The sequence below is a fragment of the Lachnellula hyalina genome (assembly GCF_007821495.1).
Source record: "Lachnellula hyalina strain CBS 185.66 chromosome Unknown contig00017, whole genome shotgun sequence".
Taxonomy (NCBI): domain Eukaryota; kingdom Fungi; phylum Ascomycota; class Leotiomycetes; order Helotiales; family Lachnaceae; genus Lachnellula; species Lachnellula hyalina.
Window position 1 is genome coordinate 19,314 of NW_022157131.1, and position 25,417 is coordinate 44,730.

Here is a 25,417-nt window from a genome sequence, read left to right on the forward strand (position 1 = left end):
GGCGTAATGCGTTACTTGTTGGGTGCGCACCAGTTGCCTCGTTCTCTTTCGGTATCTGGTACGATTTCTTGCCATGCTTGGCGCATAGTTGGAGATATTAGTAGAATCGAGGCGCTCCCCCATTGCCTTAAATAGAGACAATGCCCTTTCTCTGGGGGTTTGTATTGCCCCAGAAATTTCCAAAAAGCTTTGAATGTTCTTCCGTACCACCACCAAACGAAGGCCGGCTTAAGTGAGGTACTTATTGTACCTACCATCCATTTTGTGGAACTACAATACCTTCACCAGGCTCGTCTCATCCCATCCAAGCTCCATTGTTGTCGTAGCTCGTCATGAATAAAAGCTGCAATGGCTCAACCCAGATCACAATGGGTTTCCAGAAGCCGTTCGTCAAGTCAGCTTCTATATATTTGTAAGAAATTGACGTCTTCCAGATCAGAAGTCCCTCTTGCGCAAGCAGACCCTAGTCTGTCTATTTCCGCTTTCAAGGACGGGCCCTTGAGTATGCAATTCGACTCAAAAGTCGTCGCTGATACCGACGATATCCGACCCCCTTTTCGTAATGAAAAGATATCTCCTCGGTCACTGCACGGAAATGCACCAGTTGTCGGGAACAGAAATGGAAAGACTTTGACCGACGCGCCAGCAAGCACTAGGGACCAGCCATCACAATCCTCTGCGAGTACACCAACTCTACTTAAGTATGAAACTCATCTCGTTACCCACCAAATTGGAGACACCAGTTTCGACACCAGGTTCGCTTCTACATTCGATGATGGCTCAACCCCTTATCGCTCACTCGAGGATCGGCCGCAGCTTTGCCAATGGCTCAATGAGACTGAAAAGTCAAATCTCACTGTTACTGAAATACTCGAGAAGTCCAATTGGGAACCTAATGGGTCCAAGACGTCATCGATTCCAGCTCTCGTCTCCCATTTGCGAGAATTGAGTAAGGTTATTTCTATGTAAGGCCAGCAGCTACTTAACACGGATCAGGCAAATGCTCCCTGTTCCGCTTTGGGGAATTCGAAGCGTGATTTAGGGGTGCGAATCAAGGTGTATTAATTTCGGCGTTACTGGGTTCAAAGGTTGGACAGGCAAATAGGGAGTAATGCAAGATCCTGGGATGTTCTGCAAGGCATATATCGGTTCGTGGACAAACTTCCTTGTCATCCACGTTTCATGGTGCAGCCGTTGACGCCCAAAGTGGATCGTCATTTTGTGTTACTGGTTCAGACTAAGCATGCTGTTCTTAGACGCAGAACCTTGTTATGCTTAGTTAACATATTCAGTGTGCGTTACGGTTATGGAAGTGCGACAGTCTCCAGCGAGCGGTGTAAAAGTGATTAAAATTTAGGTGTAGTTCTCGGTGTTTGATATTTGGCGTTATTGCTTCCATAGAAACTTTTTAGGGTGGACCTTTAGATACCATATCAGACCGCCTGGGGTCATGTTAATAGTTACAGCCCTTCAATACAATAGTAAGTAAGAACAATGACCACGGGGATCTGACCCGCCAATCTCCTTCCCTCGTCAGTTTTGGAGGTGAAGAGGTGGGTCGCGGAGGTGTATGTAGACTAGAGAAGCCTCTATCCGCTGCTGATTGGTGAAGTGCGGATGAAATTGGATCCGAGTTGCGATGTGTAAGTCTAAGGTACAGTCAGCAAGGCATGCATGATCTTTATGGAAGGCCCTTAAGCAAGGGAAAGGGATAGATCGGGCTCAAAAGTCGCCGGAGCTGGTTTGAATGGCCTACGCTCGTTTATACTTTGGGTGGCTGGACGTGCAATCTTTTCCCATCGCGTTCAGGGGACATTAGACGAAAGGGGCGATTAGATGACAGTTTAGTCAGTTGATTGGTCACTTTCTAATTTAAAACCGCGAGACGTGTGCACATGCCAGAACGGGATAATGGCTCACTCAATCATAAGACGGATCGGTGACCGGATATTTTAAGACTTCTCGCTGGCTATCCGCACTCAGGATTGGCCGCAAGATTTTTTTCCCAAGTCGGAGAGAAACATGCTCTCGTCCAAACCAGAATTCGTAAATTGATTCGAGACTCGGGACCAAAAGTTTGATGCGCGTACCCAGGGAGTGGTCAATATACGAAGGCGATCGAAGCTATCGCGACAATCAAGACGAGGCCCGAACGATACTATTACAAGACGGCTAGCGGCACATCGTGATCTCTATCACCTGCAGGGGCAAGGTCGTGCTAAAGACAAGCAAGGGTCTTCTGGATTTACGAAGGACCCGTTGATATCCCTCTGTAACCCTTGAGCCTCAAAAAAGGTGATAGCATAGCCAAGACCAGAAGTGGGTACTTGTACTTGTACCTCCTACTGATTGTAGATCATCCCCCGGCCCCGGATCCCCCACCCCCGCATTTAACCTCCCTAGCGACGCGACCCCACCCCACTTCACGATAGGCCTGGCACGCCACCAATCTCACTGCGTTTTTGGTAGGAATAGAACTATGGCTACCTGATTTTTGGGCTGCTCCAGGCGCTGGATTGTGGCACGACAAGTCGGTACTTTACGAACCCCAGCCATAAGGACTCGTAAACATGGTGGACCTCGGCACTTGCGGAATTGCCATACATGAAAGGAAAATACTAGATATTAGACCCGGCTAGGGATCCTAGCTGTCCAGCCGTCAATCCGCTAGAGCGTGGTACCTGCTAATTGCAAAAAACGGGTGTTGTACATCTCTGGTACCTTATTTCGTAGTTCCTACGACTCGGCATCATTGGTGGTATAACAACAAAGCTCTCATGCAAAGACTTGTGCATGTTCCAATACTGCCAGTCTCATCTCGAGAACCGATAATTGTGGTTTTGACCTGGTATTATCGATCAATTAATGCAATTTTCGGGCTTGAGATAGGAGGTGTTCGCGTCTTGAGATTTGGGAAACAGATGTGAAGGCACGGAATTCCGAATGGGACGACAATGCAAAGGGTTCATCGATGACGCCGCTTTCAAAGAGCTCGGATGGAACACGAAGAGGATATTACTGTACCCGGTGTCGAGATCGGTCTGTACAGATATGCAGCCCAGGAGATTACAGTTGAACCAGTGTGTCTAAAAGTTGAACCAGTGTGGGAATTAACTTTTAGCCACACTGGTTGAACTGTAACCACGCAGTCCAGTGACCACAAGCGAAATACCCCACTCTTGATAATGGATGTGGGCTTGAAACCAGAAACCACACATGGCACTCCGTGTTATCGGAATTCTCGGTAAGGCGGTCCATATGCGATGTCAATATCTTAAAATACAGCAAAGAGTGTAGCCAGTCGCAGCATTATCTCGACTCCGTTCGACCTCTCTTTGGGGGCTGGTGATGGCGTAAGAATGTTCCGAATTCAAAGGCCTATTGTTAATTATCCACGTATAATTGGCAACTTACATCATTGGACCTGCGGCGATAGACAGTCAACCTTGCACATGCCATGTGGCAGAAACAAGCATCCGGGTTCGCTGATTTGGTGAGAGCCGAAAGAAAAGCCTTATAGTTGACCAGGTACCATTAGAAAGGGGTGGCAGGTATGCTGGGGGTGAAAATCGCGCGCCGCTTCTCGTATTGACTGCAAAAAGCCCAAAATATACTGGGAAAGAAACCAGCAGCCACCCCTAGCTAGGCCCCATGCAGTGCATCCATGTCTGTCTGCATTGCAGGGACAGGGACTGACAAAGTACAAGGTAAGCTGGGGTAGCCGACGGCCCCGGCACTGGCGATCACCAGAGCAAACTACAAGCCTCGTAGTAGGTTAGTAGGTTCATGATTCCTGGGAGGACGTTAGTATCTGGCGTCTGTGTTTTATGTTGGACTCCTTCCTCTTCGATCCATCATTATCCAAGGCTGAGGTTTCTCCCATAGGTAAGGGCAAGTTGCGAACCAGTTGCCTCGCACTGGTAGGTCTAGACAAGAAATGATTGGGACAGGACACCAGAATGCAATATATTGACAAGCCCTATAAATATTTCGACATGTCCGGCAGAGAAGGGTGAGACTCCTCAGTTATTCATTCGAAAATTCTGTTTTCTTCCACATTCCTCGAACAGCAGTTTTCTATGCCCCATGCGCGGACTCTGATAATAATTCAGTACTTTCAACCCCAACCTTCTCAGGCTTTGAAGACAACACATCATGGCAGGCGTGTATGATAATACAGGGACAGCTCAAAGGCAGTCTAAGAAGAAGCAAGCTGTCCCGATTTGGTTTATCAAATGTGCACTCACAGAACCATGGCAGCTAACGCTTAAGTACCCAGATCTACGTCTGCAAGAGATCATTCCTCCAATACCTCCAATCTTGCAGTCCGTCAACGAACCAAACGAGGCTCTCGACAGGACCTTGACGAAAACAAGCGTGATGACGGTACTGGTACATACAAACCGTATACCCCGGACTCAGAAATCCCAGAAGCCCTTCATACCAATGGGAGCACGCCCCAAAATTCTCCCTCGGAAGCCCATTGGGACTACTCAGGATCTAGACCGCTTGACTACACCTCAAGCAACTCTGGCATAAACCCAACCTATTACGCATGCGAAGAGCCCGAGATACTGACAAGTTCCGCTTGGACAGAAGGACAAACACACCCCCACACCTGGTCCGGCACATTTGGTGACAGTCCCCCTTCTGCCAACTATCAGGAGGATACCGCCCAGCTCCATCAATGGGCTTATGAGACATCTAACGCAAATTTGACAATTGGCGAGCGGTTTGAAAAGAGGAATTGGGAGACAGAAAGGCACGAGAAATTGTAATGGCAGAGTGGCATCCCACTGGCGAGTCGTGATAATAGGATTGGAAGAAACATGAGCTTTCAGGGCCTAACAGCCAGGGTGCGGGGCATATAATCGTATTTCAAAGAGCAGAATCTGGACCATATTTCAAAGCAACTAGCGTAGATCAGAATATAAACAACTTGGCCTAGTTTGGGCAGCTGACATGCAGATTTGATGTCTACGTTATTGAGGAGACAATCAACGACAACTTGAACTTGTGGTTTTGAAAAAGAGTCGTATCGAACACGACAAACTCGTCTAGACCACTTGTGTGTTACCTAGGACCCAAGTACTTCGTTATGAAAAAAAGAGTGAAGCTTGACCCAGAGTCGCCGATACGGATAACCGCAAAGGCTCGTCTCACTAGGGCACCTCGTGAGCATGGATAATCTGAAATAGTGGTGCAGGAGGGGATATTCCATCAGGACAATTTGTTATTTGTCCATGAGATGCGACGTTGTTGTAAAGTTTAGAGTGGAGCACAGCTAATGTGAGTAGCTCGGGTCTGACTAAGCCAGAGCGAGCACTTACCCCTTCGTACACCTGGTCGCGCTGTCCTGCGCTCGTCGGACATCAACTTCAGAATCACGTCCAATTGGATCATATACACATGTAGTGCTTACTGATCAATTAAATCCACCCCACTCCCGATATTTTTAAAGTTAGAGTTGGGTTGCAGCATGTTGGACGACACAGATTATTAGAGTCCATCGGCTTCGCCGACAAAAAGCAGTCTCTTGGCCATATTCCTTCAATCAGCCACTGGCAGGCTCTCGGTGGATCCAATTGCATGCAGCATCTTTTATATCAGGCCGTCGTGGGTTGGCCTCCCCCTGATCAGCATTGAAGGTACCTGAAGTGGGGTCCTGGCTTGATAAATACTTTGTACGGTGGTATGCAGCAGAACCCCTGGAAGCGCAGACACCGGCGCAAGGGTTCGCCAAGTTCCCTTTGCATTGCATTCTACGGGTCCCCAACAGCACCGTAGGATAGTTTTGAGCCGCCGAGACGGCTCAAATCCACACGGAATAGTTTACAACGTTAAGGAAAGATGAGCCAAATTTGCCATCAATGATCCATACTGTGATCAGTTTGGAAGATCAAGTACCACAAGCTCTTGAGAGAAGTATGCTCTTGAGAGAAGTATGCTCTTGAGAGAAGTATGCTCTTGTAGTGGGCGAAGAGATTGATCTAGGAAACTACTGAAGCGAATTTTGACACCCACATCCCCCGATTGTAAACGCGTTTATCCTTTAGCTCAATGTAGTATTTTATAGTTCCGTGCTGTTCTTAATTCCTGATTCAACTGTCATCCGATTCTGGTCATCTTTTCCCACATGAAACACCATTTTGTTGTGCGCGCAAATGCTAATGGGATCTGTGACCGTCGAGGGGCCGCTGAGGACTTGGCGTTCAATGACAAGCACATGGCAGTCTTCTGCATGGGATGCTGCAATGGGCTCGATCTTGATCAAGACCCCAAGTGAAGAAACTTGGCGATTCTTTGCCCCTTCTTTGCATGATCAACTATTGATTTGTTTCATGTCAGAGCACGCTATTGAAACGTTTCATGTCGCGCATATCTTCCAGCGGTTGAGCCAGTGCTATAATCGAGTCAGATGTCCACCAAGTAGTATACAAGCACAGCACAAACAGAACGTAGAGTTACCATAACCCACTTTAACCAGGCTGTACACCTGGGATCTTGTTTTTACACTTTGTACGAAGTATTTGGGCTTTGCTTACGAGGCCATTCCTCAGCGGTCTGATTCAAGGACAGACAGGGGTGCTGCTGTCGCTCTAGTATCACGAAGTCTAGTGGAAAATTGAACTAGCCTTTATTCGCAATGGCGGTAATTAATTCCCATGTTTTGATGATCAGCGTACTTAACGGCAGACGGGAATGCGTTCCTAGGGGGGTTGGAGATCCCGGTACATCACGCGGGAAATCGCCGATCCCCCAGTCGCCCACGTGGAAAGCTTGAAGCTACCTTACGTTCGTACCTTCTCGGAGGAGATTCCGAAACCGGGGTAGATTAGATTGAACATTATGCTTGTAGGATTTAATATTTGAGAAGCGAGAAATATGCAAATGCTCTATTGGTTTCCTCGTATTTCGTTTTCCGCCAAGCACATACCAATCCCTGCTCGGACCACGTTCTTCACATCCGCACAGGAGACACGGCTATGACTTTAGCTGAGAAACTCTCCAAGTTTAGAAGTGAAAGACGCTTCAAAGTTTGGTACTTCTAATTAAACGCACTGTCCCTCCTATAATCATTGCTAACCCAATTCAGTTCGGCACCACTCACGTTTCGATCTCTTCGACTTCCGCATGCAATACCAACGCAACGAACCCTTGCAATGGTTCAATGCAACTCGATGACGTCAATTAGACTCTTTACTTTACCCGGCGGCAATTGCATTAGCATTCCGGCTCCTGCAAATGACCAGGCTGTCGGGATTTAGATATCCAAGCCAGCGTCACATTTAATACGAAGCCTCGGAAGCTTCCTCTGAGCATGGAAACCAAGCCTCGTGCTATGTATCTGTAGTGACTTTCTCTCTACGATGGCCACGCCGCTCGAATACAACACTATCTCCTTGGGCGTATTTTCAATCCACAACCTCGAATCATCCTTGGATGTATAAGACATTCAATGCAAGTCTCACTCTTACCGAAATGCTGGAGAATACCAAAATTGGACAAGAGAGACTAGAGAGACTATAAGGTATGCATTAGGAGGATCCAGGCCGATGATAAATCAAGGAAACGCGTCATGCCACGCCAATAAAACTTTCTCTAATTTTGACGTGAATTAATAAGGAAGGCCCACTAGGCGCACTCGAAGATCGACCGTTACACCAAGATATATAGTACAAAATTCACGCCGATCTATCGTCCATGAACCTTGTACCTGGAAATCACCCCCTTCGAGTTGACTCAACCCACAACCATGCAGTAGGATGCGTTCATCTCTTTCATCTCACCTGCAGTCTGCAGTCTCCAGGGGGGTGGGGGGATGGAATCGAAGCGTCGGCTGCAGCTAATTACAGGGCGCTTAAATTCGCAAGAGCTTCCATAAATGTCTACACAAGGACTTTAAAGAGGGTGTGGAGTAATACAATAACTCAAATATACCGGCATGAGGCTGCCGAGAGACTCAGGTGCGTCCGTAAGCTGACAACATGACCGCGAAGACGGTCGCTCACTCTCGTCGAGCGCTTATACACACGCGCTCGTTGGTGTACTGAGGTCGGCTGGAAGCAGGCCTAATCTTTCCTGCCGACTCAGCGCGGCTTTAACTGCTTAGTTGAGTCGCAGTGTACATTGCGCAAATGTTGTTGCTAGGTTTGATGCACTCGCCCTCCCCCCTTTCCGCTCGGCTGCAGGGGACTAAACTGAAAATGGTAGTAGATTGGCCCACTTTCTTTCTTAAAGAAATTAATTGGACAGAAAATCTTTACGCCTAGAATCATGTTTCGACATTGAAGTATTTTTGATCCTACGGTGCATGGGATATCTCGATGTTTTTGGACTTTTCTCATTAAGGAAGGCGGCCCCACGACGGTCAAAGAAGCCAGGCTAGCCAGCAATCACATCTCACATACGCTAGAACAGAAGGACGGAAATTTCTACTTATCTAGTATACCTAGAACCTTGCTTTCCGCAAGAACATGCATGTTTCAAGATCAAAAAAGCAAATTTAACCTCGATCTGCTGCAGATTTTGCCAGGCCAGAGCCATGGCCTCCACCCAGGCCCGAACACCACCTCAGTCAAGAACCGTGAAGACCTCCCAGAATCCAGGCACACATACCTATTCTCGTGTCCCCTCAAGCAGGCAAAGTCGAGATATAGGAAAAGATGCGCTATCTGATCGATAATCTTACGGGTTTCGAGTACGAATAGTAGCGGCTTCTCGGTTCCGCTGTCACGGGTATCCCGTGCTTGGTTCCCCGTGTTACACAAAAATACGGATGTGGATGTGGATACGTTCTGGAAGGATTCAAATATTGCTTCCAAATGCAACACCGGTGTTTTAGAGTGCATGTTTCATGTTTCCGTCGGTGTTCTGCTGCAAGGAGATGCTGCAGGTAACGTGGCATTATGCATGGAAAGTACGAAGTACAGGTACGGAGTACGTACCAAGCCTTCGTATTTTACAAACAGGACTAGCGCATATGTTCAGCTGAAAAGGGGTACAGTAGAGTGCTTAAGCCTGCATGCAGATCGACAAGTTTCTTTTTTTACTTCTAGTACCTGCGCACGCTGCAACCAAACCCCTGTAAATTACCATGTGGTTCGGGGGCTACAAGAAAACAAGTCACGAATAGAGTGGGTGAGAATTCCCCCTATGTGAAAGCGGGTACAGTATCACAAGAGCTAGGGGCCTCACATGGATGGCGCAGACCCCTGTTCTGCTCGAGAGGTTCTTTAATACCTGCTTACCTTACGCGATGTCATGTATGGGTACTATGAAGACTAGTAGAGCGTGAACGACAAGAGGACGTGAGCATACATAAATATGTCCATTATACATGTACCGAGCAGGGATCCATAAAATTATTTCCTCAAACACACTTACTTTCTAATTATGAAATTGGCAAGCTATGAGTTTGCCTTGCGCGCATTCTCACTCACTCTAATGTACTGTCCGCAAGGTAAGGCAGATGGTATATTTGGGGGAGGGAGATTCGGTGAAGGGATTCTATTCTTAATATTCTCTTTCTTGTTCACGAAGAAAATAGGAGCAAAGAGTTTAGTAGAAAGAAGGCTGGCTATTCTGTAGAGGTATAAAGCTCCTGGGTCTCCCAATCCAAGCCATGAATTTCCATCTACTAACAGCTTTGAAGCTCAGAACATTACATTCAATCAATCACCTGACAGGACACCCTTGCCTATTACTCTCTACTCGAAAGAACAGTCTTTCCCTTTCAATTCTTCTCCCCACCCGACGACTCCACTGCACTCGGATACTCAGATATCCCCAAGCCATCCACCATGACGAAATCCCAAGACACATCCAAGACGCAAAGCGGATCCAAGAAGAAGTCAGTCCCACCCCCAGCATTCATTATACCTACCAATCCCATCTAACAGCCACATAGGTCCACATCCTCCAAGACCCGTTCTTCCAAGAGCTCCTCCCACCACTCCTCCTATCGATCCCACAGAGACCGAGACACCCCTCGCAGCGAGAACCCACAAGGCAACTACCCACAGGACAAAACGCCCTCAACGACCCCACCTTCCACCCCAAGAAGAATCCCGAAGAAGAACCCCTACACAGAACCGGACCCAGAAAACTACACCTGGACCCCCCAACCTAACCCTCCCCTCCAAGAATCCGCATACCAGCACACCACCTCACCCCCCTCAACAACAGGCGCAACAAACAACTCCTCAACCCACTACATCTACGACCCATATGCATACAACCCAGAGCCCCAAGTCCAAGCCCAAGCCCAAGCCCAAAGAACAGACGAATATCCCAGCATGACGCCATCGCTAGACCGCTGGGCGAACGAGACGTCTGTCAAGGAGATGACGATGGCGGAGAAGTTCCAGAGGGGGTGGGGGGTTCTATTAGTGTTTCATGGCAATTGCTCGAGAAAAGAAAGAAGATGATAAGATAGAGAGAGAGATGTACACGTACTTGGGTATAAGAATCTGGTTGGATTTTCAGATATAAGTATGATTTATATGAGATTAGGACGATATACGAAGTAGAAAGGAAGGGATTTTGACGTAACAAGTTGGAGTTATTAGAACGCATGAATGAAAGAGACCAAAAAAATGACTTCGATTCCATTCCCATATTTGTGACATGCAAAATGCAACCTATGATACTGTACAATGCCAATGCCAATATCAATTCATCAGCCCAAGCTCGCTTTTAAATCGTGACTTTAAACAAAACAACTCCAGAGAGCCTAGCTTCCTTCGTTCCTTCTTTATCCCCAGCTCAAAAAGTAACGATAAACGCCTTTACATGACCTACCATTCCTCGCTCCACACAGGACAGGATTACCAAAGCTAGTTGCATTAAACGAGAGGCGTAGTATCGCCATTCATCCCGCTCAAATCACCATTTATGCCAAAGAATTGAAACCTGCAACCATCCATTAGTATCGATCATTTTTTTGTGAGGGTAGAATGGGAATGTTTACCAATCCTCAACATTCATAGTCATAGGCACGGCCTGCGCACTAGCATTACTTATCGTATCACTTGGACTATGTCCATGATCACCCGGTGCAATATTCGGATCAAATCCCCCTTGCCACACATTATGTGGCGCCGCCTGGTATCCCGCGACACTAGGCTGGAGCATCTGTGGACTACCGCCCATACCCGGAGCAGCACCGCGCATTCGTTGTGGGAGCTGCCCGCCTTGGGCTTGGGTTGGCATTTGTTGTGGAGAGACGTTCATGTGTGGTTGCATTAGGTTCGGGTCTAGGTTGTGGTGGGTTTGGGGTGGTGAGAATTGGCTTGCGTGCATGTTTGCTGAGCCTTCGGGAAAGAGCTGATCGGGTTGGAAGTTCTCCCAGATGGATTGCGAAAGGTTAGGGGAGTTTCTGGTTACGAGGTAGAGATCTGGAGGCGTGGCGGGTACAGAGAATGACGGATTGAAAGGCGTGGGAGGTCTGGTGTGAGGTCGAGAGTTTGTACCACCCATAAAAGTGTCTGTGTTATGTCTACCGTTGGGAGATGAGATAGGAGGTGCCATCGGGCCACCAGCTTGCTCACGTGAAGGTGTGTGACTCGGAGTTTGCGGTCGAGATCGTTCGTACGACTCTTGAGGAGCTGGTCCGCTATTTACACCAAAGTCAAGTGCCATATCATCATACTTTCGCTTTCCCGAATCTTCCTTCTTGATCTGAGCTATGCCTTGAGATAAATTCTGGGCCATTTTCTTATGACGCTTGCCAGCTGCCTTCTGAAGTCGCTCTTCCAAGACCTTGTTGCCCAGAATAGACTCGAAAAGTGTATAAACCATCTTTGCAACTAACCACACTTTCGAAACATCTTTCAGAGCATTCATACAAATCCGCAATCGCTCTTGAGTTGCTTGCACAACTGAAGGCACCGACGACCGCATTTGATACACGTGCATGATGAGCGCAGAGAACAAACTGTACACGATGAATGCTGGGCAATATCGGAGTTCATCGTGCGCACTGAGGTTTTCAATAATCGAGGTGATCATTGCAGCCGCTTGAAAGGCAATATTTCGAGATGGATACGCATTGTCTTCCCATCCTGCAGCTCTGTTGGTCGCGGGGGGCATATGCGCTCGGTGCAACAAGCAAAGAGTGGTGTAATAATTTGAATGGAGCAAGCCAGACCAGAAGTGAGGTCGATTCGGTTCCCAAGATACCTCCTTTGGGCAATTCTGAAGCCAGTCTGCCAGAGCCATGTCACTGTGAGTGAGGTCAATAGCATTCTGACGACGGGCCTTTGAAGCCACGGAATACTGCTGCGAGAGCACCAGTCCCATAATCTCGCACAGCTTAACGTATTGGAGGAAAAATTGAACATGGAAGGGATCCGGAGGAAACTCGTCGCCTTCGTCCTCGATGAAATCCTCCTCGCAAACCATTTCGACATCAGAATCGTCAGTATTGATGTGAACTGGGCGGCCTAGAGCGACAGCAACTGATCGATCGCGAGTGAAAAGGGTCCACCAAATCCGCTTCCAAAGTCTTTTGTCGGCCCTGTTGAGTTGTGAACCTTCAACGCTTCGATGCATACCTGAGCCCTGGGCGACAATTGTAGCAACTCTACTCCAGTAGAATACATTCTTAGTAACATCTTCCGGACCTTCCCAGTACCATCCCATGAGAACGAGAGCTTGGACGATAGTAACACGATCATCTTCATAATTGGCATCGTAAAGAGCTTTCGCCCGCTTGTAAAAAGTCAACGCAGCCGGTGTCGTCGACCCATTTGCATCCATAAGTTGTGGGTTGGTGCACACTCTGGATCCTGCCAGGAGCATAGCCTGCAGCAACAACAGCGAAGGAGGGTTCTTCGCATCTCGATATTGTTTCATAAAACGGTTTCGATTTATAACAGGGACGATCGGGGCAACCCATTTGAAATAGGCATCGACAAGCTCATCGCAAAGACCTCTCGGAGGAAGTAAGAAAGCGCCTCGCTGATGCAAGATGTCGATTTCCACATTGTCCAACTCTGTCAACCTTGCACGAGTGCCTCTCACATTCTCCGGTAAAGGGTAATGGACCACATCTGACATTCCGTGTCTATCATGAACCAGTAATGTCAAATTCGAAGATTCTCCCAGATATGCCACTCTGCCCGCTTCCTTGATCGGAGCCCTTGTGAACTTCGGCTTCATAAATTGGGCATACATGCCATCATCCTCCGCCCTCTGGCGATACTGAGCGTCGGTGAGGGACGTAGGAGGCGTGCCATCTGCGACAGTAGCAGTAAATGCGCTTGTACTTCGTTCATTAGTCGTGGGGGAGTCATTCCCTGGAGACCTGCCGTCTTCGATGGTGTCTCCTCGATCGCTGTGATAGTAAGCAACTGTCACATGCATCCAGAAAGCTTAGAAGAAAAACCACATACCTATCAGAATCCTTTGCCTTTCCCGCAACAGCAGTCTTCTTTCGTTTGGGTGTCGGGATCCGGCATTCTATAGAGAAAGCCACGCAGTTTGTGCATGGCACTCCCAAACTGGCGGCATCGCATCGCACCTAATCTACGTCAACCAAGACTGCGGTATGGTACGAGGGGTTGGGCGCGAAAAGCCAATGAAATTGGGCGGTGAGGGAAGGTTTGGGTATTTACCTTTCTTGCATGGCATGTCTGTGGATAACATGGTATCTGGTTAGCAATTATGCGGTTTTGACTTTGGGTTGTGTGATGGATGATTGATTTGATGACCCTCGGTGCCGAGGCACGATCCACACATCACATTGCTCAGTATAAAAGGAAACGGATTGCTTCATACCTCGCAGGCTCGCGACGCACGTTGTCTTTCTCGCAGTCAGCCAGGCCTGTGCCTATATAATCCCCGACACCATGCGCTGATGGGTGCATACCTTCTGAAACTTGGGTGGCCTGGTGTTTGGTTGTTGGGCATAGGATTTGGGCGCGGTGGTGCCTGCGTGTGCTGCGGTGATGCTGAAATTGGGTTTGTCGCATTCGCAGCTGGTGGCCCCCCGTAGCCGTTGGATTGCGACTGCGGCTGGTCGCTCGAAGCCATGGCGGTATCCATGATTGATTGTTAATGTTCCTCCTGGTTCCTGCAACCAGTAATCGTACTCATCCACCGCCTTCAGCGCTCTGGGTCTCTGTCTCTGGCTCTGGTCTGGTTGATGTGGTGGTCGCGGGCCGTAGCGTAAGGTATGTAAGGTAAGGTAAGGTAAGGTAAGGTAAGGTAAGGTACCTAGGGACCTGGGTAGGGTAGGTAGGGAAGGGTTAATGCAGTTATGGTTAAAGAGTCGGTGCCTGTCCTGTCCTGTCCTGTCCTGTCGTGTGCCTGTGGGGTCTTTGTCGATGTCGATGCGATCGATGCCTCACAGCTGAAGATTCTAACCGAGTTGGTTCATTAGACCACAAGCTCTGAAGAAAGAACAAAAAACGTGGGGGATGCGATGGGGATTCAAGGTTTCAGCGGCATGTCCCCGTTACGTTTACAAGGGTCTCCTGCCTATTTTGTCGGTCAAATTTCCTACTTGGGGATTTTCCATGAAAATTGGAGTCTGATATCCAATAAAGTATCAGCTGGTTTGTAGATCTTTACAACCTCAAAGTCACAACGTCTCTTAACTATTAAATCCCTCTTGCCTATGAGAGATTACCACGTCCGATTACTCTGATTCTACCAGTTTAGTACGGGTACTCATATAGTGTGCGGAGTCCTTGAGTGTTTGGAATCCTAAAACATCAAGAAAACAATTGCAATGCAATTGCCATCCATGCTTTCCTGAAGATACTGCACTTATATACTGTTGAAGCATAACTATCCTACATATCCTCTTTGATAAATACAATCTGGGCATATTCCGGCGCACCATGTTATACCTAGCCCAGTTGCCCCAAAGGAGTTACTGCACCCTAGGTAGTTACCTTCACAATACATTTCTCTATTCTCAAACAAACAGAAATCAACCGCATAATGTACTCGTACAACGTATAATTACTACCAACCCTGACATGTTTCTAGAAACCGCAAACTCACGGTACCTACCTATGCTCCTCCATTCGTAACACTAACCCGCTCCAAGCAACCATCCATCCCCCGCCAAATCCGCCCGCCGCGCCACACGGCTTTCTTTTCCTGGGGAAATGAAGTCATCCCCGCACTTTGCTTTTTTGTTTCCTTCGTTCCGTTTCCGTGCTCCAGAACCCACCACCTACACTTACCTACCTCGGTATATCTCAAATGGACTAGGCTGGGATTTGGCCATTAGGGTTTCATCTCTTGTTTTACGTGAAGTACCGATAGTTCGGGTCGTATGCACCAGCAGATCTGGAGATGCCGAGGTATGTGGCATGGGTATGATGAGGGGTCCAGGTCCAGTAACGCGGGGCTGTTTGCTGGTGGAAGAAAGTATCTTGACTCCTCTGGCACCCAGAGACTTGGGGGGGAAGGAGTGGGGTGTGCACGCGATTAAACACGTCCAAGCAGCTTCGGACGAGGTTTATAAAGGCATGCTTAAAGGACATGTGAAATTTGGCATCCGAGCTAATATTACTAATGTTTTCATTTCATAAATATACATAACATACATACTTTTTCCCACCCCGTCCCACCCTGTCCCACCCCAGATTATATACCCTTCCAATTCCCATTAGCAACAGGTTTCCTAGGAATAACCCCATTGCTCCCCTTCGCTACAATCCCACCAAGCTCCTTCTCTTTCCCCATCTGCGCAGAACCATTCTCGACCTCTACGCCCGAGATAAACATCTCACTAACACCCTCCAAACTAGCCACAAATACGCACAGCAGACTCGCGATGACAAAGTGACTAATCGTGGATCCGATCTCGAGCCACGAACCCTCGTCCTTCACTACCCAGAAGAAGTGCAGCGTGAGGAAATCAGAGATCGCCATGACAACCATGAAGAGTGCCGATGGTGCGACGCCAAGTCTTTTGTTGAGGATGCCTAGGTTCGCTGAGATGAGTGCGAATGGGATCATGAGCTTTAGGATCAGTAATGCGCCCTGGGACCAGGGGTCGAAGACGGGGATCAGGCGCTGGACGCTCTCTAAGCTGAATGATGATACTGAGGCAACGTTTCCGGTGCTGAAGAATGCTGATTGAAGCAGTGTGAGGAATATCAGAGATACTCGAACGTCTGATAATGTGAGTGATCGGAAAGGGGAGGATGTCAATGATGCAGGCATAAGCGCTTCTCCATTCGTAGGAGTAGTTGTTGCTGTGTTCGATTTTGAATATACGTAGATGCTGTGTTCCAATTGGACCCAAGTAATCAAAGTGGCGCAGAAACCAAGATAGAAGAGTCCTTCATATGAGATAGTGAGAATGACGAAGAAAGGCGAAAAGGTCAGGAATATGACCATTAGTCGATGGAGATAATGCTTATTAGGCGCCAGGCGATGAAAGAATGGCATTAACAACGAAAAGACAAGAACAGCCCATCCCACCATCTGGTTTCCCCTAGGGAGACCAGCTTTAGCTTGTAGTGATAGAACGCTGGACCTGGTTACGACCATGGCTAAGATGATGAACCCAGTCTGTGTTTTGTTAGCAATATCTCGATTATAATGGCGGGGTGTCAAACCTGTATACCAACAAGCGATCGCGACAGATTGTTGTAAGCGGGTGCCGTAGAATCGCTTGCGAGTTTCGACGTGGTGAGAAGTTTCTTCTCAAATACAAGATATGTGATACCAATGACAACCATTAAAGCACCACCAGACATTCTGTGCCGTCCATATTAGTGATTGCAGATGACCGAGAGGAGACTACTCACATAAGGTTCATATCCTCTACCTTCATCGCAGGCAGTAATGTGAAAGAGCTCATTGCCATACAAGAGAAGTTCCATGTAGCAATAAGAGCCTTGTTTGCTCTCAAGAACCCAGCTCCATAAAATGCAGGCCAGAATGCAGCAGCGGCAAACAAGACCGAAAACACCTCCCGATGCGTATAACCCAATGCCTATTCTGCGTTAGCTTCTTCGCCATATATAGCCATTAGAGCACTTACCAGGGATTCAACGAGACCCAAACAAAAAATACCCTTCAATATTAAAGCGATAGTCCCACCGATACTCGTAACATGCCCAAATAGCGCTTTTCTTCCCTCAGCCAGCGCTTTCCGTCGTGCGTAGACCTCCGACCAGAACCCAACCGGAAAAATGGCGTATGCATAATATGTGACTGGCGATTTTGATACAATGAAAGAAGCGTACAGTATAACAAGAACAGAAGAGAAGAATACGGTGCCAGCTAGTGTTCGTGAGGTTTCGGTCTTGCCGTGAAGGACGTGCAAATCGACGACAGTGGTGAGCGCAAACGCGATCCAACCTAGATACCCAATGGTAATCAGGGCGCGTAGGAACAGCCAGTCGTATGTTTGAAGGTATCGAAGACCAGCCAATCCAAGTTGGACAAGAGCAGATGTCTCTTGGATTGCTTCTTCGTACTTTCCTTGGTCGATTAAAGCTCTGATCTCCGAAAATCGATGTTCAACCGAATGCTCTTGGTCACCAAGAGCCTTAAAAGGTCGGTAACGAAGTTCGGTGGCCATTTTGCCTTCCTCCTTCACTCTGTACATATCCAGGATACCTCTAGCGTTGGCTAAGAATGCCTCTGCCTTGGCAGCAGTATCTCCAGATAAAAACGATAGAGGTAGTTCACCAACAGAGTTTACGGGATAAGCCAGGCCAGCAAGATACGCCATCAAGGCCGCAATATCAGCCTGAGAAACATCGTGTCTCTGAACGTGATCCAGACCCCAATCCGAAGATAGCTCATCATGGCCAGGCGCAAGTTCTCCAGGAGTCGTTACCGGCTTCGCTACCCCTGACCCCCAGGCAATCAAAGGTGTCCTCGTATTATCCGGATGTCCATCTCCATGACTCCCGTAATCACTCATCCCATGATCCGCCGTGAAGACGAAAGCCGTCTTCCCATCATTATAAAAATCCTCCATGATCTTCGTAATCTCCTTGATCCCCTCGTCCACCACCTTAATATTATACAAATACTCTTTTGAGTAAGGCCTATAAGAATGGCCCGTAGTATCTAATCCCAGTAAATGTAAGAAGAACACGTTTTTATCCTGTCTCAAGGCAGCGTCCAGTGTCGAATTTTTTGCAGCCTCCGCAAACATTGCCTTCACTTTATCGAACACCCAAAGATCCAAATGCACAGCATCCTGAGAGAAATCCTCGTCCTCCGCAGCATACATATCAGCGTCCACCCTTCCTGGCACCGCGCCCAATTGAAACATCGGCAGAATATCTGGGCTTCCCCAACTCCACGTATGCCGACTGCGATTGAATACACTGTCAAAATTAACAGGGTTGAGTTTCCACCCCGTAGTGACAGCAGAAACATCCTCGTACAAGCCCGCAATCAGCGCCACATGTCCGGGTCTCGATTCCGTGGGTACTCGAGTATGCGATACGCCAAAGGTGCCGTGCTCGAGGACGCGCGAGCGCAGGAAAGGCGCGAGGGGTCGGGGGACGAGATCCGCCTCGGTTTCGGGGTATGGTTCTGGGAAGGACTGGAAGGCTTTATCGGCTCTTAATCCATCGCCTGTTTCTATTAGCAAAATATTGCAAAGCAAGGGCAGGCAGGGGATATACCAACGAAAAGAATGAGGCGCTTTGCGGGAGCTTCTACACCCTGTGGCCGTACTGCCTCGAATTCGCGCATGCCGGATACGATTGGACTGACGAAATAGATATCGAAGATCGAGAATATGTAGACGACGTGAAATGCCATCGCGATAGCTAAAAAGCCCCAGCGATTGACTCGCGCCATGGCTGTAGATTTTTGTTGTAGGTATTCAGAAATGGAAAATGTCCGCGTCAACGCTTCGCAGGATTTATCGGAAGCGACGTTTCAGTGGAAGTATCTCTATCTCATCTGTGGATGTAAAAGAATGACGCGTCCGTTGAAAGGACTGATGCATGGGTGGTTTTGTCTGTCGTAGAACACGTTCACGTCTTCGAGGATGGTTATTCTCCAGATTTTGCCCCCTGCTGGCCTTCAGGGTTGCTGCAATGCGCGGTCGGGGCAGGGGTTGCAGCCGTTCTAATTTTAAGTTTCAATTAGGGGTTCAGGGGTAACAACAAATATGGAGAAAACAGTCGTGTAGTCAATAATCTGGATCGTCTTGAGCCTACAGAAACAAAGAATACACTGAAAATGCTTTGCATCGCAATAAGCCAAAGGTATTCGTAAATCCACAAGCACTCCAACACTCCAACACTCCCCAGCCCCGGATATCAAAAATGCAATCCCCCATACTCCAATCCTCCTCCTTTGTCGATCGTATTAACAAGTCCTTCAAAAGTGTGATATTCAAGAAGCCTTTTCTGTCAAAGCCTTTCCAACCCGTGCATAGAACTTCGCAGCCTGTGGCCTCGGGAATGTAATCTCGTCTACCAAATAATCAGGAAGAAGATCCATTAGGTCCTTATCTCTGCTTGGGTCGAGCTGTGGGATATAGTTGCATTGCGCATCTTCGTAGCTATCTGCTGTCTTCTCATTGGCCGCTGCCAGTTTAAAATGAAGAGCTGGACCTGAATCAGCATGGAATTTGGAGAACAGGAATTTGGGAGACTTACTACCATTACGTCCAGTTTGAATACAATCAAATATATCCTCCTCGGTCTCTCGCTTGACCCCTCGGATGATCAATCCTGTAAGATCACTATACAGATCTTCTTTCAATTGAGCTGCCTGTGCTACTTGAGCGGCCTCCACAGTGCCCATCAATCGAATACCTCCATTGGGCTTCACGGCACTTCCAGGAACCCTCGAGTTTGCACTCTCAACAGACGCAGCTGCAGTACGATTGGCTGCTAATTTGGCGGACAACGTCTTGTTTTCAGCGGCCATTGACTTGACATCTGTAGACAACTTAGAATTTTCTGTCAAAAGCTTTTTATTCTCCGATGACAAATTCTTGTTTTCGGTCGTGAGTGTTTTCTTCTCTGCCAATAAAGTCTTGCCCTCCAGTTTTATTTCCGCTACAGAGGTGTTCAATTGGGCGATCTGAGTCTTAAGAGAAGCTATCTCATCTGACTGAATATCAACCTTCTTCTTCAGCCCCTTGGAGTCCTTTCCGAAGACACTCTGCTCTTCTAGATCGGCTTTAAGGGAAGCAATCAGATTATTCGAGACTGCAATATGTTAGCAGAGATATTAGAGATGTAAAGTCTCAGCTTACTCTTTGTCTTTTCATCGGTCTGCTTCCTCAGCCGTTCAAAATTACGTTCAGATTCCTTCAACCCGATCTCCTTCAGGTCTTGATACTTAATGTGCAAACTTTCGTATTTCTTGGTCATCTCACCAAGCTTCCGTCTTAAAATTGGATCACCTCTGTCCCTTTCCGTGTCTGATGCACTCCCAGCCCGTCTTCGTTGAACAGAAGGATGTCGAACTCGAGAGTCTGATCGCACATTGGGAGCGGATTTTGTAATCGTCTGCTCAATCTCTTCTTCGGCTTCATCATCAATATCCATTACGGATGCTTGCGTTTCAGGAATGACTTTTTCAGGTGACGGTTCCGGCTCGATCTCCTGCTTTGCGGGTCCCCTCTTCCTTCCTGCCTTCTTTGGTTCCGGTTTGGGCGCTTCTGATGCCTCTATACTGTAATTCGTACTAGAGACTTCCTTCACAGTCTTGGGTCGACCCTTAGCCGCTTTCTTCTGTGTTGCCTTCGGCTTCTGCTTCGTCGCAACAGGCGTATTGTCGACTTCAGCATTCTGCATGACCTCGTCCTCTTGCGCGAATTCGTCCACTTCTTCTGTGTCCTCAGCATTTTGTTGGTTCGTTCTGTCTGCTAATACTTGTCTCTTGTCCCTCTTCGGGGCCCTTGCAGGTGCCTTTGCAGTTAGACGTCCGCTGATGCGACGCGCTGGAGCCTTTTGTTTGGTGACCTTCGCCGGCGCGGCTTTTGGTCTTCCCCGTGCCTTCTTTGCGGCCGTTTTGTTCTCTGCCGCAAAATCTGGAGTGGGCATCACGTCTCGTGCGATGAAGTCGTCTTCAGAATCGGAATCGATCAACCCCGACAGTGTCGCGTGCTTAGATTTGGCCTTCGACATTTCGATCATCAATATGCGCTTTCGCGGGAACGATGGCGTCGCGCGACAAGTCGCGTTCAAGTGATCAGAAAGCAAGTTCGGTGGGAGGCGGATTATCGTCTGCGAGATCTCGTTACTACTATCGCGCGCAGAGTCGGTGCTGGGATGTTGAGGTGGAGTTGAAGCTAGGATAGCAACAATCTCGAGAAAGCGCGGGTGTTGTTTGTTTTGGTACTTCCTCTTTCGGCAAAGTAGTGTCGCTTCCATTTCAGCCACATCATGCATAAAGGTGTGGCGTAAACCGAGAAGCCGCCAACCGCTCCGCTCTCAAATGCCAACTCACTCTTGCTACTTCTAGATAATCTACCCATAGTGACCCAATCTCACTCCTCAAACATATCTCACAATGGGGGATGGAGGCACAAGAAGATATGGTCTGCTGCAGGATCTCCTGCTAATGGTGGTTTCTGTAAGCTATCTTTGACCATTTGCCTCGCTGTCCATCCATCGAAATGCCTGCTAATATTTACTGCTCCCTTTAGAGTGTCTCTATGTACTATATCGCTAAGAGCGTAGTATCACATCTACCATTAGGAGGGGATCCGGACAAAGAACAGCATGAGCAAGCCCGCGTCAAGGCCGTCGCCAACCTCCGAAGGCTAAACAAGTCGCGAGATGATCAAGACTCAGAGGACGATTCGCGGGGTTCAAAGGATAAATCTAGGCGGCCTCGGTCAGAAGATTTGGTTTTGGATCAATATGAGAGCCAAATCGCTATGGAGGTCGTAGCTCCGGAGGATATACCCGTGGGTTTCGATGGTGCGTATGTCTTGATCAAGCATGTTGAATATGTATGCTAATCACCCATAGACATCGGCGGTCTTGACGATATTATTGAAGAACTCAAAGAATCAGTCATTTACCCCTTGACGATGCCACACTTATATTCGCATTCTTCTTCTCTCTTAGCAGCGCCTTCGGGTGTACTCCTCTACGGTCCTCCAGGTTGTGGCAAGACTATGCTCGCAAAAGCTCTGGCCCATGAAAGTGGAGCTTGCTTCATCAATTTACATATATCAACACTTACGGAGAAGTGGTACGGCGACTCAAACAAGCTTGTTCGGGCCGTCTTCTCCTTGGCTCGCAAGTTACAACCAAGTATTGTCTTCATTGACGAGATAGACGCTGTTCTTGGACAAAGGCGAAGTGGAGAGCACGAAGCGAGTGGCATGGTGAAAGCAGAGTAAGTAGACTTGTGCCCCATGGCAAGAGAGTTACTAATTCCGTGTAGATTCATGACACTCTGGGATGGTCTCACATCTTCTAACCAAAATGGTCTTCCAGCCCAAATCATGATTCTTGGTGCAACCAACCGTATTCAGGATATCGATGAAGCCATCCTCCGAAGAATGCCTAAGAAATTCCCAGTCTCTCTCCCAACAAGGTCCCAGAGGAAACGGATCCTGGAACTTCTGTTGAATGACACTAAAACCGACTCGGATAACTTCGATATCGAGTATCTAACCCGAGTCATGGCAGGCATGTCAGGAAGTGATATCAAGGAAGCTTGCAGGGACGCAGCAATGGTCCCAGTACGAGAATTCATCAAAGAGCAAAGGAATCGCGGGGTGTCAATGTCTGGTGTCAGACCTGAAGCCGTCCGCGGCATTATGACTGAAGACTTTTTTGGGAGAAAGGGTGGCACACAGAGCATCCAAAAAAATCACGCACGCCAATCTGCTAAGCGGGCTCCAAAGCGAATCGACACAGTCGAAGAAGTCGAAGCATCGAGCGATGAGTATGAGGACGTCGATGATGAAAACGATGTACCGATCGTAGATTGAGTTTCGGCAGGGAACAAGGGATTCGAGGAAACTTGTGTAGAATATGCGTGGCGTTGGGAGGTCTTTATATAAAGGGTAGACTCGCCAGAAGCGATGGTCGAAGCCTGGCTGAGGTTTAAGTAATGCTTAACTCGACGAAGGATGGACAACAAGTAAATGCAAGCAATTATTTCTAATATATTCATAGTTGACTTTGTCTTTTGCTGGACCTCATCTATTAGCAGCGGCCGAATTTAATCCTAAGCCAAAGGCAGAGAGAGGCTCGATAAGTTTTGTCTGCTGGTGCCTCTTAATCATCCTTTTTGATACCTAGTTACCGCCGCACGGAGTAGTTGCAGAGACAGCACAGCACAGCACAGCTAGGTAGACCATTGAAACCGTTAAAAGGCGGGGGCGAGGAGGTAGGTCACGTGCAGGCTCCAAGGGCGGTGAGTGAGCACGTCATTCGTTCCTGCGTGACTAAATTTGTTTTACCCCACACAATTGCAGATTGAGGTGGGTGTGGTGGGCTTGCTTACGATACGATGGTACAATCAAGTGCTTGCCAGGCTCGGTCTTCATCAAAAAGAGTCACAAATATTTTATTTACAGTCCTATACAATTGATTCCAAACCATATCTGCCAACTGTACAAGAACATACCATACCTACGAGCTGGAGATTGAGCTCATCCTCCATCCAATCTGATACAGTAGCCCGCTCAATTGCCAAATCGAATTCTCCGAAACCCTCCCCTCTCTTCTCTTCTCCCTCTTACTCACTTCCGCCACCAACCCCGAATACAACCATGTCTGCACCACCACCCCCGGAGAAGGGATTTGGAGACAAGTCTACTGGCATCCCAAACAAGGCTTTCCCCAAGATCGATCTCGATGGTCACAATCTGCCTCCCTCTCCAGCTCCATCAAGCCCCCGAAACGGCCGGAAATATGCATTGGCCACAGAACTCGTCTATACCGAGAGTAAGGACCAATATGGAGCTTCTAGTATGCCCATCTACCAATCTGCAACCTTCAAACAGACATCAGCTGGCGGCGGCTCTGAATACGATTACACACGGTCGGGAAACCCTACTCGGACACATTTGGAACGACATCTAGCCAAGGTCATGAATGCGGCGAGAACATTGGTTGTTGGATCGGGAATGGGGGCGTTGGATGTCATTACACGGATCTTACGACCAGGAGACGAAGTCATTACGGGAGACGATCTATACGGAGGAACCAACCGATTGTTGACCTTCATGAAGGCTAACCACGGCATCATTGTTCACCATGTCGATACTACGAACCCCGAGAAGGTGAGAGGGATTGTGTCGGCAAAGACGGCTATGGTGCTATTAGAGACCCCAACGAATCCCTTGATTAAAATAGTCGATATTCCATCGATTGCGAAGATCGTGCATGACACAAACCCGAAGGCTTTAGTGGTGGTTGATAACACTATGCTCTCACCAATGCTCTCGAATCCTCTAGACCTTGGCGCAGATATTGTGTATGAGTCTGGAACGAAATACTTATCGGGACATCACGATATTATGGCCGGTGTTATTGCGATCAATGACCCCGCTATTGGAGACAAGATGTATTTTACAATCAACTCCACTGGCTGTGGAATTGCCCCCAACGACGCTTTCTTGCTCATGAGAGGCATTAAAACTCTTGCCATTCGTATGGAGAAGCAGCAAGCGAATGCACAGGCTATTGCCGAGTTCCTCGAATTGCACGGCTTCCGAGTACGATATCCGGGATTGAAGTCACACCCGCAATATGACCTCCACTGGTCGATGGCCCGAGGGGCTGGAGCTGTCTTGTCGTTTGAAACCGGGGATGCGGCGCTATCTGAGCGGATTGTTGAAGCAGCCCGACTCTGGGGTATCAGTGTCAGTTTCGGCTGTGTCAACAGTCTGATCAGTATGCCATGCCAGATGAGTCATGCCAGTATTGATGCCAAGACGAGAAAGGAGAGGCAGATGCCTGAAGATATCATCAGACTCTGTGTTGGGATTGAGGATGTCGATGATCTTATTGATGATTTGAGTCGTGCAGTAAGTCATAAATGTCCCAGTGGTAGAATTGTTACTAATTCGAAGCAGCTTGTTCAAGCGGGTGCAGTGACAGTGACTATGGATGGATTCCATGCCACCGGCGCCGCTCAAGCAATAGCTGAAGTGCCAATAGAGGAGTCAGATGCTGCTGCAGCGCCGTCATGATGTTTGAAGGCACGAGATTTTACAATGCATAGGCGCAGGCGTCAACGGGTGTGGATTTTTGCTTCCGAAAAAGGTAGGCCACGAGCTTTTTAGGTGTGATGAAGAAAATAGATTTATGTTGTCATTATCGCCATATCTTATACTCCATGTCAGCATATCGCATGTCAAAAACTATTGTTTCTGAACGTAAGGACTGAGAAATTGTCTCAAAGTTTCATTTCGAAATTTCAGTTGCATTTCTCGTCTTTCTTACCATCACGTTTTTAGATGAAATTTCCACTTCAACTCATCCCA

At 48.0% G+C, this 25,417-nt stretch overlaps 5 protein-coding genes across 5 annotated transcripts; 2 read left to right on the forward strand and 3 right to left on the reverse strand.

Annotated features, from left to right (window-relative positions):
* Nucleotides 1-10,847: 10,847 nt before the first annotated feature.
* On the reverse strand, nucleotides 10,848-14,049 carry LHYA1_G001445 (Cutinase transcription factor 1 alpha; the record flags this gene model as incomplete). Its single annotated transcript, XM_031146428.1, has 5 exons — nucleotides 10,848-10,914; nucleotides 10,973-13,339; nucleotides 13,398-13,525; nucleotides 13,620-13,680; nucleotides 13,874-14,049. 5 exons carry the CDS (start codon nucleotides 14,047-14,049, stop codon nucleotides 10,848-10,850), a joined length of 2,799 nt encoding a protein of 932 aa, XP_031008271.1.
* A 1,557-nt stretch (nucleotides 14,050-15,606) lies between these two features.
* On the reverse strand, nucleotides 15,607-18,759 carry mcd-4 (GPI ethanolamine phosphate transferase; the record flags this gene model as incomplete). Its single annotated transcript, XM_031146429.1, has 5 exons — nucleotides 15,607-16,539; nucleotides 16,587-16,728; nucleotides 16,779-16,966; nucleotides 17,015-18,570; nucleotides 18,621-18,759. 5 exons carry the CDS (start codon nucleotides 18,757-18,759, stop codon nucleotides 15,607-15,609), a joined length of 2,958 nt encoding a protein of 985 aa, XP_031008270.1.
* A 582-nt stretch (nucleotides 18,760-19,341) lies between these two features.
* LHYA1_G001447 (uncharacterized protein) lies at nucleotides 19,342-21,089 on the reverse strand (the record flags this gene model as incomplete). The annotated part of the gene is made up of 3 exons (XM_031146430.1): nucleotides 19,342-19,562; nucleotides 19,608-20,165; nucleotides 20,213-21,089. The coding sequence occupies 3 exons, from the start codon at nucleotides 21,087-21,089 to the stop codon at nucleotides 19,342-19,344; spliced, it is 1,656 nt and encodes a 551-aa protein (XP_031008269.1).
* A 385-nt stretch (nucleotides 21,090-21,474) lies between these two features.
* MSP1 lies at nucleotides 21,475-22,912 on the forward strand (the record flags this gene model as incomplete). Its single annotated transcript, XM_031146431.1, has 4 exons — nucleotides 21,475-21,537; nucleotides 21,611-21,887; nucleotides 21,939-22,311; nucleotides 22,360-22,912. The coding sequence occupies 4 exons, from the start codon at nucleotides 21,475-21,477 to the stop codon at nucleotides 22,910-22,912; spliced, it is 1,266 nt and encodes a 421-aa protein (XP_031008257.1).
* A 786-nt stretch (nucleotides 22,913-23,698) lies between these two features.
* met-2 (Cystathionine beta-lyase) lies at nucleotides 23,699-25,123 on the forward strand (the record flags this gene model as incomplete). The annotated part of the gene is made up of 2 exons (XM_031146432.1): nucleotides 23,699-24,958; nucleotides 25,007-25,123. The coding sequence occupies 2 exons, from the start codon at nucleotides 23,699-23,701 to the stop codon at nucleotides 25,121-25,123; spliced, it is 1,377 nt and encodes a 458-aa protein (XP_031008256.1).
* Between the last annotated feature and the right edge of the window lie 294 nt (nucleotides 25,124-25,417).